Source organism: Notothenia rossii (assembly GCF_949606895.1).
Source record: "Notothenia rossii genome assembly, chromosome: 3".
Classification (NCBI taxonomy): domain Eukaryota; kingdom Metazoa; phylum Chordata; class Actinopteri; order Perciformes; family Nototheniidae; genus Notothenia; species Notothenia rossii.
Genome location: NC_136901.1, coordinates 8,628,478 through 8,638,941, shown reverse-complemented (window position 1 = coordinate 8,638,941; position 10,464 = coordinate 8,628,478). Strand labels below are relative to the sequence as shown.

General features: G+C 43.6%; 1 protein-coding gene across 2 annotated transcripts; it reads right to left on the bottom strand.

The window, feature by feature from the left end:
* Window positions 1–8,829, bottom strand: anos1a (anosmin 1a). 2 transcript variants are annotated; one of them, XM_079668852.1, is made up of 14 exons: window positions 8,544–8,829; window positions 7,067–7,114; window positions 4,963–5,028; window positions 3,461–3,683; window positions 3,167–3,351; window positions 2,924–3,053; window positions 2,573–2,778; window positions 2,181–2,307; window positions 1,915–2,019; window positions 1,689–1,777; window positions 1,363–1,534; window positions 1,049–1,275; window positions 824–965; window positions 1–717 (listed from the first exon to the last, which is right to left on the bottom strand). In XM_079668852.1, the coding sequence occupies exons 1-14, from the start codon at window positions 8,718–8,720 to the stop codon at window positions 665–667; spliced, it is 1,950 nt and encodes a 649-aa protein (XP_079524978.1). In that variant the 5' UTR covers window positions 8,721–8,829; the 3' UTR covers window positions 1–664. The 2 variants fall into 2 exon arrangements, with proteins under 2 accessions (XP_079524978.1, XP_079524979.1); XM_079668853.1 differs by having other exon boundaries at window positions 1,049–1,272.
* Between the last annotated feature and the right edge of the window lie 1,635 nt (window positions 8,830–10,464).

The window sequence follows — 10,464 nt, the reverse complement described above, 5'->3', positions numbered from 1 at the left end:
TGTGTTTTTACTAAGCTTTGACCACTGAGACCACTTTCTTCATGATGCTTTTTTCCCTGCACACATGTCTGATGGATACAGAAAGCAGTGGATGTGTGGAGGAATACTGCCATCTATTGTTCAGGTTCAAGAATACATCCCAAGAGTGAAGGAACACATACGGTATGGACATGGGATTTATCTGTAGTTTTAAAACAACTCTGTACAGGAAGACTGAGCACACATACAGGACAGCTGTGTTATGCTTACAGTCGATACACACAAATATACCACAATTAATAAATACAGACAGTATATACAACATTTACAGTACAAGGTCATTCATTCTCCTCAATGAATCAGTTGCAGGACACCATTTTTTTTACATATATTGAAGGAACGCTATACATTTCAGTTTTTTAACATGCAAATACTTCAGGGAATTATTGCTGGGTATCAAACCTACATACTTCTAATTACTGAGCCCTTGGCACCGAGAGCTCGTCTTACTCGTAGTTTACCAGTAGTTTTAGTTTTAATTAAAATAAACCAACAGTGCAGGGAGAGATTTATGATGCAGAATTCATTTCGCTCCTGAAGCTGCATTTGTCGTGCGTATCAGTGTTCTGTGGAATCTCCTGAGTTTCAGGTACTCGGTTCTTGCCGGCTGATCGGCTGTCAGCTGTCAGTGCCTCTCGATGATTGGCGGTTGCTGGTGATGTTTCCTCAGCCTGGGTCCTGAATGAGGGAAACAAGATATACTTTATACAAGTACTTTTTATGAAAGTGGAGGAAAAAAAACGTTAAAGTTTAACCACAAAAGGATAGTGTTCGTTTTTCTTACTGTGCCTCTGTGTGCTTTGCAATCCGGGGGTCTGGAAGGTTCTGCTGGTTGCGAGCCCTTCACCCTCTGCTGTGATTGTCTGGACCTCCAGCCGGTACAAACTGGCCGGATGCAGACCCGACACCACCAGAACATTACCGTCCTGAAGGAAAGGAGAGAGGACATGAGTTAGGTGTCCTCAACCTTAGCTGAACTCAATATATGTGCGTTAATATCAGCACTGACCGGAGGCAGGATCTGAGACTGAGAGATGAGGCTGTGAGGCAGCTGGTTGTAGTTGTGTCCGGTGGGGGGGATGACCTCCGCCCATGTGACCTGGTACCCAGTGAGCTGCTGGTGGGGCTCAGCTGCCGACACCTCCCAGTTGAAGACGGCCGTCACGTTTCCCGCCCGCAGCTCGAAGGAGGCGGTGAGGTTGGCTGCCTTCAGGAGGACTCTGTGAGGGGACGCTGCTGGAGGAGGAAGACGAGAGGGCTGGTAATACACTTATTGATGTGTTTTTAAGATGATCCATGGCTTCTCATCATGTATGACCTCACCTGTATCTCCGGGACAGCTGATGGGTTTGGGGCTCTTGGCCTGGATGGAGGCACAGGAGGGGGTGAAGAAGCTGGTGCTCTCTGACAGAATCTGGCTCTTCTGGCTGACTGGCTGCAGGACGACTTTATACTTACAGGAGAAGAGAAGACCCTGCAGGCTGACAAAGCTCTCCTGCAGCAGACAGAGAACAAATGCAACCATGAGGTCTCGACATTCTCTTCATTCTTTATTTTCAAACTATCAACCACTGACAATATACAGTTGGTTATTGGAAGTACGATTTACATTATGTACTTGGCATCCATGTTTAAGGGGACGGGGTTACCTGTGTGCTGGTCTTCTCTCCAGGTCCTGTCTGGTTCTGTCCACAGTACTCTGGTTCCCACTGGACTCTGTAGGATTCAATATAGGGATCTACAGGAACAAAGAGGACACACTCAATAAAGGGGGAGAGTTTCACAATTATACCCAATGATGCTATCATATTACCACATGTGTGTTTGAGGAAGACTATTTGCTTCTTTAATCTTTCTGCAGGCATGTGTACGTACCCGTGCTGCTCTGCCAGTACACATGAACCCGGAGCTGTCCTTCCTGGTAGAATGGCATCCCCACATCCAGACTGCCACCTCCAGGGAGTCTGGATGTACCTTTGGCTATAAAACAGACAAGAAACTATAGAATTCAACGGATTGAACTCCAAATGACAAAGGGTTCATTGTGTTTAATATACACTTTGGATCACTTAAGAATGCTAACCACTTCATCACACTGTTATAAAAAATCTTAGAGGTATAGGAAGAAGTATATCACGTACAGCGCCGCGTGCTGAAGTGGAGGACGGCTCGGGGGCCTTTGAGCTGATTTTGTCCCCAGTAGGAAACAGCCTGGACCTCCACACTGTAGCTCCTATTAGCCCGCAGGCTGTCCAGCTCCACCTGGGCCTGCACACACACACACACACACACACACACACACACACACACACACACACACACACACACACACACACACACACACACACACACACACAGTAGGAGAAGTCCAATTGTTGATTTAGTCTATTATGTCATTTGTGTTGCCAAAAGAATATAAACTCAAATGATTGAACTCCTTGCCTTGTTAACAAATAGACAGGAGCGGATTCTGTTTCTTAAGACAGTTGGAATAACACAAAGGCGCTGGAATAAGATGAAGAACAGTCCTCACCTCTTTGACTGTCTTCCTCCTCTTGGTCAGGAATAAGGGGGGGGGCTGTCCCGCAGCGGTCCAGCTCCAGCTGACCTTGTAGCTGTGGACGGGAACATCCAGGTCAGCGGGCATGCTCCACTGGAGCTGGGTCAAAACGGTCCTGCCACTGCCGAAGATCATACTGGAGACTCTGAGTTCAGAGGGAGCCGGGGGACTGGAGGGGTCTGAGGGGGAGGGGGGAGGTTAATATTCATCCAGGAGCAATCACAGGGTATTTGTCTTTCAATACAGCTTGTGCTTTTAAGGGTACTGGCTTTTCTCAATAACAAATAAACACTTAATTACACACACACAGAGGATGTGTCTGACCTCTGCTGGAGTGGATGTGTCTGCTGGGCGTGGTGAAACCTCTGGTCCCGTGGCTGTTCACGGCTGCCACTCTGAACTGATACCAGCGACCCGGCCGGGTGTCAGAGAGCCTCGCGCCCTGCTCTGTGGTCTGTGATCAATCAGAGGCAGTGTTGGGTTACAGAGTAACACAGAGGACCACCTGAACTACAGTACAATGAGTGCAGTTGCAATATAATAGAGAAACAATACATTGGAACTGACCTGTGCAACCACCTGCCAGGCAGTGGCAGTGTCCTCGCTGGGCTGGATGCCAAAGTTCCACCTCCTCTGCAGGATGTAGACCACCGGCTCAGCAGAGATGTTGAAGCGGGAGGACCAACGGACCTCCAGCTGGCCGGAGGGGAGCTCCTCAAAGCCCAGCTCCTTCCTCGGCTTCAGAGGAATGCCTGGGAGACAAACATGATTCTGTCATTACACATTATATGATATTACTCGTCAAAGATCAATGCCATGCTGCAGACATGCTTTTCGGCACATTGTTATGGCTCTCCTCACCCTTATAGAGGTCTTTTGGGGACTGGCACGTATGCCCGCAGCCGTTGGAGCAGCATTTCTTCTGAGTTGAGCATTCTCTGTCGTTATCACAACTCTCCACGCAGGCAGCTGCGAAGCCGCTGGCTCTCTCTGGAGGGGGGCACATGCCCTGCTTCACAGCCAACACAGACTGAAGGAATTCACAGCTGGTCACACACTCCCAGTGCTTCTTGGGAAATACTCGCTAGAAGGGTTGGAGGGTGACCGGTTAGCATCATAGGCTGGGTATCTTGTTGGCCTTAATCATTTTAATTGTTAATGTGGACCACTATTATCCAGTGTTAATGTGGACCACTATTATCCAGTGTTAATGTGGACCACTATTATCCAATATTAATGTTGACCACTATTATCCAGTGTTAATGTGGACCACTATAATCCAATATTAATGTGGACCACTATAATCCAATGTTAATGTAGACCACTATTATCCAATATTAATGTTGACCACTATTATCCAATGTTAATGTAGACCACTATTATCCAATATTAATGTAGACCACTATAATCCAATGTTAATGTAGACCACTATAATTCAATGTTAATGTGGACCACTATTATCCAATGTTAATGTTGACCACTATTATCCAATGTTAATGTAGACCACTATAATCCAATGTTAATGTAGACCACTATAATTCAATGTTAATGTGGACCACTATTATCCAATGTTAATGTGGACCACTATAATCCAATGTTAATGTAGACCACTATAATCCAATGTTAATGTGGACCACTATAATCCAATGTTAATGTAGACCACTATTATCCAATGTTAATGTGGACCACTATAATCCAATGTTAATGTAGACCACTATAATCCAATGTTAATGTAGACCACTATAATTCAATGTTAATGTAGACCACTATAATCCAATGTTAATGTGGACCACTATAATCCAATGTTAATGTAGACCACTATTATCCAATGTTAATGTGGACCACTATAATCCAATGTTAATGTAGACCACTATAATCCAATGTTAATGTAGACCACTATAATTCAATGTTAATGTAGACCACTATAATTCAATGTTAATGTGGACCACTATTATCCAATATTAATGTGGACCGCTATTATCCAATATTAATGTGGACCACTATAATCCAATGTTAATGTGGACCACTATTATCCAATGTTAATGTGGACCACTATAATCCAATGTTAATGTAGACCACTATAATTCAATGTTAATGTGGACCACTATTATCCAATGTTAATGTGGACCACTATTATCCAATGTTAATGTAGACCACTATTATCCAATGTTAATGTACACCAATCATCGAATGTGTTTGTGCAAGAAACTAATGAGTAAAGTTGAGGTGTATGCATTGGACCTCAATTTGACTGCCTGCACATTTTCCGATTTTAAATTGAATCCATACTTCAACATAACGTTTTTATTATTATGTTACCCCCAGCTCCTAGTAAACATAAAGTATAGAGCGTTGCAGTTTACCTCACACATTTCTCTGCAGTCACTTTGCCTTTTCATCTCCCAGGAATCTTTGCAGGGCTCCAGACACTGTGAAGGAAAAGCAATGAGAGTAAGCTGTGATACACATTACAGGCAGATAGGAAAAGGGAGATTCTTTAAAGGACATTTTCTTTAGGTGAGTCTATTTGTTTGATATTTACCAAGAGTAAAAGGACAGTGTATATGTAATCTGAAATGGATGGTGCTTCCATATATTTAGCTACGCACTAAAAAGTAACCTAGATCTAATAAATGTTGTTCTCGGGCTGTTTCTGGAGCATGTCACCAATTACCAGCATCGCCCTCTATACCATAAAGCTGAATCCTGCACCAGTAAGCAGCGGCCGCCCAGGGGAGCGAGTGTACACTGAAGTAATTTCATGCTGTAGTGAGACACAGTGGGGGTGGGGGGGTGGGGGGGTACAGTAGCATCACAAGGACGCGCAAGTTGTCAGAAAGTTAGAGAAGTGCTGTAAACTCTGAACAGACTGTGTTTATTACGATCAAAAGAGAAAATACGTCCAAGGAGTTTGGATACGTAATTCCTGGAAAAACGATATAAGGGCATTCATAATATTAATAATATTTCTTAATCCAAAACAGTCACAGTGGGGACTCATAAAGGTCCACTTTAGGTTACTAAAAGTCTGGTTTTCCAATATATTCATTCACAAGCCAATTTTTTCCAAGGTGACCAACAAAGTACACTTTATATTTCATAGTTGGGTGAACAGATGTGCTTTAATTTCTGTTTAATTCCAGTTTAACGATCGTTTGAGGTCATATAAAATGTGGAGCACCAGGCTAAACTTTAGTCAGGTATTGTTTAAGGTACCTAACCCGACACATTTGCATTCAACACTTACCGTCACCAAGCATATCTTCTATTGTGATCAGCTTTATTATTGTAATGTTTTAAAGGAAGTTGCTGCCAATTGGACAACAGTGTGTGAATCCTCCTGATATCCAATGGAGAGTCCTTGAAGCATGACTGATAGACTGTGCCAGCCCTGCCATCGCCCCCCCGGGGCTCCAGGAAGACTTGTCCACTGATCCAGACTGACGCTCACTTATATTGTCTGCCCCATTTCAAGCTTAAATCAGGCATACCATTCCACTATGCTGAAGATAAAGCTGTCTCGGGGGTAACTTGGTGATGTGTTTGAAAGAAATTTGAGAAAGCAACCAAGTCCCAAATAGTAGCGAAGACAGCAGAGACATTTTTCTCTCAGGTTGGGGTTCCCAGCTGTTCTTTTAGGGGACAGAACATGACTTGCATGTATGTCGCTGCAGTGGAAATCTTTGGTGCTCCTCCATGACCAACCAGAGATAACGAAGCGAACAACTCCATTGAATTTGCTGCCCAGACAAACTCCTCGGAGAGGAAGCAAGCCCTGTGTTTGGCTTCCTTTTTCAACAACTAACACTGTCTATGAAAGAGTTCCAGGTCTGTAAACATCCACAGACAAGACATCGGCTTTCCCCAAGGAATAGACCGCAAGCATATTATTCCTAGTACTTTTATACGTTTAAAAATGTGAGTTTTGGGGAGTAGAAGAAAAAACAGGTCTGGCTCTGAGTCAAACACCACAACAAGGCTGTAGGGAATACTGAACTCCTCTAATGGCTGCCAAGTGATGCTCGCTACACCACCCTCGATGCTAATTGTCTAAGGTTTAAGCTCTGTACATTGTCCCTCCAAGCCTCAATGCTACACTGGTGCCACCTTCAGCTCTTCTAAAGCGCTGAATTGAACTGTGCTGTGTTGCTAATCAACTCTGGCACATGGGGTAAAGTGGCTTTCCCTCTAAGAACCTTAATATGAGTGTATATTGGTGTGTACATGTCTTCAGGCTTATCATCCAAGAGACATTTGGAGCATATTGGCAGAATGTACGCTGGAGTTGCACCAATTCCAGTTTTGTTCGGAAATCTGCTTTCTCGCTATAGCAATGCCGATCGATGAACAATAAAGTTGTAATCACTTTTGGTCTCAAGATGGTACTGACTACATTTGAAGTCGATTGGATGAAAAGTGTAGCAGTGCTGTGCTTCGAAAAACATTCTGAAATCTTATGTTACTTACCTTAGCGCACTGTTTATGATTATGACACCGGCCCAAGGAACCATTATTCTGAAAAAGACAATGAAAAGAAGAAAATAGAAACAAAAGTTAATTAGAATAAGTGTTGAATAATACATGTTCACTGCCTTGGTATATTCCTTTAGTAATACTATTACAGCTTGTGAAGAGAACTGCAGAGTCTACATTTTATGTAGAACAACTGTTTTTTTCTTCTGTAAAAAGACAAATGACTGTTTTCCTCCCCAGTTTGAGGGACTTGGTGTCCTTCATGGCTCCCTGCTGAGAGCCTGAGGCTGTTTGCTGGAATTGTAATGAATGCACATCAAGGATCACTGGTCAAGTGAAATGAGACGACAGCAGCAGCACGGTAGATGGCAGAGGCTAACTTTGGGGGTGCCACAGCTAGATAGATAGATAACTATTAGAGTGATGCTTCAGATGTTGAATGTCTGAGGTGCAGTTTTGAGGACTTGGGGCCAAATCCAGGAGGAATAATGCATCACTTCTTGGTTTAGAGGAGCTATAGGGGATAGGGGAATCACAACAGCACAGTAAGCATTCATGATTGAATCTGATTTCTCCGTTCCCTGGACTGGAGCATCACTCTGTGCACTGCACATCGCTCTAAGTGAGTGTACAGGAACACTGTCCCCATCACTCTGAAGGCCGGAGCAAAGCAAAGAGAGTGTGTGTGTGTGTGTGTGTGTGTGTGTGTGTGTGTGTGTGTGTGTGTGTGTGTGTGTGTGTGTGTGTGTGTGTGTGTGTGTGTGTGTGTGTGTGTGTGTGTGTGTGTGTGTGTGTGTGTGTGTGTGTGTGTGTGTGTGTGTGTGTGTGTGTGTGTGTGTGTGTGTGTGTGTGTGTGTGTGTGTGTGTGTGTGTGTGTGTGTGTGTGTGTGTGTCAAGAGAGATAGTTGCTGACAGACGAGGGATCTGTATGAATAACTGATCCTAAAGACTATTTTAAATTGTTCATATTTGTGTGATATTTAGCGTTAGAATCGAAACCAAAACCCTAATTAATTATTAAGTCAGTGGGTATTCTTAAACACACTTTAAAGCATTCTCCACAAATGCTTTAAAGTGTTCTGCATGTACCCAGTTCTCTTATAGAAGGTAACTGGGTACATGTGTTTACTGTGGAATATATTTTCACATGGTGATTCCTGCAAAGGCTAAATCTTTTTTTAATTCATTTTTGAGATACAGTAACCATTATTACATCCCTGACAGTGTGGATTGAAATAACAGTAAGGTTTTTGTTTGAAATTACACTTTACAGAACATTTGCTTGTACACATGTGTTAAAGGAATACTCTTGTATGTCTAATATTAAATGTTCAATGTTTTGCACCTTCTACAAACCCTCAAACACCATAGAAGTGTTTGTGTCTGCTTTTATTAACTTACAGTGCCATTGTTCTAAGATTGAGCAGCTTGTTTTTGCCTAATTGAAGCTGTGTGACGTCAGCGTGCTTACCTGCAGCGGTGTGTGCAGACTGAGACAGCGCGAGGAGCACGTCGCCCTGGAAACGCTCTCCGACCAGAGCTCCTCATCATCAGGACCCCCCCGCGACTTCCTGCAGACCACTGCGGAGCTGCAGAGCAAAATAATCCACAGGGACAGACTGGCGGTAAGGCTGCTCGGGGCCAGCATCTTGTTCCTGGTGTGCTGCAGAGAGGCTGGGAAAGCTGGGAGTGAGGAGAAGTCGCGTGGAAGTCTACATATACTGGAAGTACACAGCCGGGGGAGGAGCTACTGCATCCGGGCGTGCACTAAGGTCAGGGTGTTGAGAGGCTTCAGTGAGCCTGAACCTACTACTCTAACTACAATTTCAGAGATACTGTACTAATGGGTTGCTACTTTGTTCTTCGACTCCACTACATGAATTTGATACCTTTAGTTGCTTTGCAGATTGGGATTAATGATACGAAATCAACACTTAATTAGTTACACCTTGAGTAAATACACAAACTACCTGGCAATGTTTTATTTTGCATGCAGGATATTACTTATAACAGAGTATTCCTAGACTGTTTTACTTCTACTTTTACTTAAGTACAAGATCTGGGTACTTCTTCCATCTCTGCAGACAACAATATTAGCTCAGTTTCATAAATGATTTGTAGGAATATCAAAACTGACAGGATCAGGAAGTAATATGAGATTAGAGTCAACTTTATTGTCATTGAGTACAAGAACTGAGACAACCTACTCAAAATATGACCATAGATTTGTTGTAGGATCAGCTTTTTCTCATTTTAATTCTGTTTATCAGGCTCCTTTTAGGGGTACATTGGAACCCATACTGGAGGTGAAACCCATTATCAAAAGACGACTTTATACTGAGATTGACATAAGAATGTATGTGTAATAGTGCTTCTACAATATTCCGAATACTTGTTGTAATAGTTCAGAAGCTTAATAGCATATTTCCAGGCCAGATGTTCGGGTAAACCTTCTCACACCTCTTGCTGTTCTCTAACGCAGTGGAAACATTCATGCGAGGGAATCTGTGATTTTTACGCATCCTCATGGAATACTTCCAGGAGAGAGAGAGTGTTTCCTCAGTGCAACCACTCTCAGGTGGACACAGGCGGTGTGTTTTCAGGGAACCCCGGCTCTAGCGTTCAGTGGTAGCTGCAAAACAACACTTTTTATTGGACTCTATTAAAGTAACCACAAACATATATCTCATGAACTGCCGGTTTCCTTGCCCAAGGCGAGGAGAAAAACATGACGTGTCGGAAACTCTGAAGAGATCCTCCCTGGGTTGTAGGTTGCCTGGCACACGGGGCTCTGCTGCTGGAGCATCATGCGGTGTTAACGAGGTGACTATGTTTCCAACCACAGTGCATGCAACGCGCAGACTGTGGTGCTCATTGTCAGATTTCATAGTACTCTCTCTGGCCTAATGAGTCTTTACCTGATGCAAGTAGAGAGGCAGGTTCATTACACCTCTCTTAGACTATAGTATTTCCAACCAAATGCCTCTATTTAGCCCGGGGCATTCCTAAAATAAGGTGTTTATGAAGTGAGCGTGTCCAGATCTGCGTGGAGCTGATGCTCTGGTGGTCCACCCACAACAGGAAGCAGAAAATCCCTGAGAGCGCCCCGCTGATGGCTTGACTTAGCGCTGCACCCATAAAAACAACGCACTGTGGCTGAGGGTAATTGACTCATTGTGTGCCGTTGTATTTGCCAGTTTGCTGGGGCTAATACTGACCTTTTTTATTATCAGAATGTCAAACACAGTTCAATCTGGAAAGGAAACGTAGATACAGGCTTCATCTGATCAAGATTGTAGGTCTTGTCCCCATTGACTAGGTTAGGGATAGATTTCTATAGATTGAGCCCTATAAAAGGATCCAATTTCCCTTTGTAGCCACGGGGTCGTGGT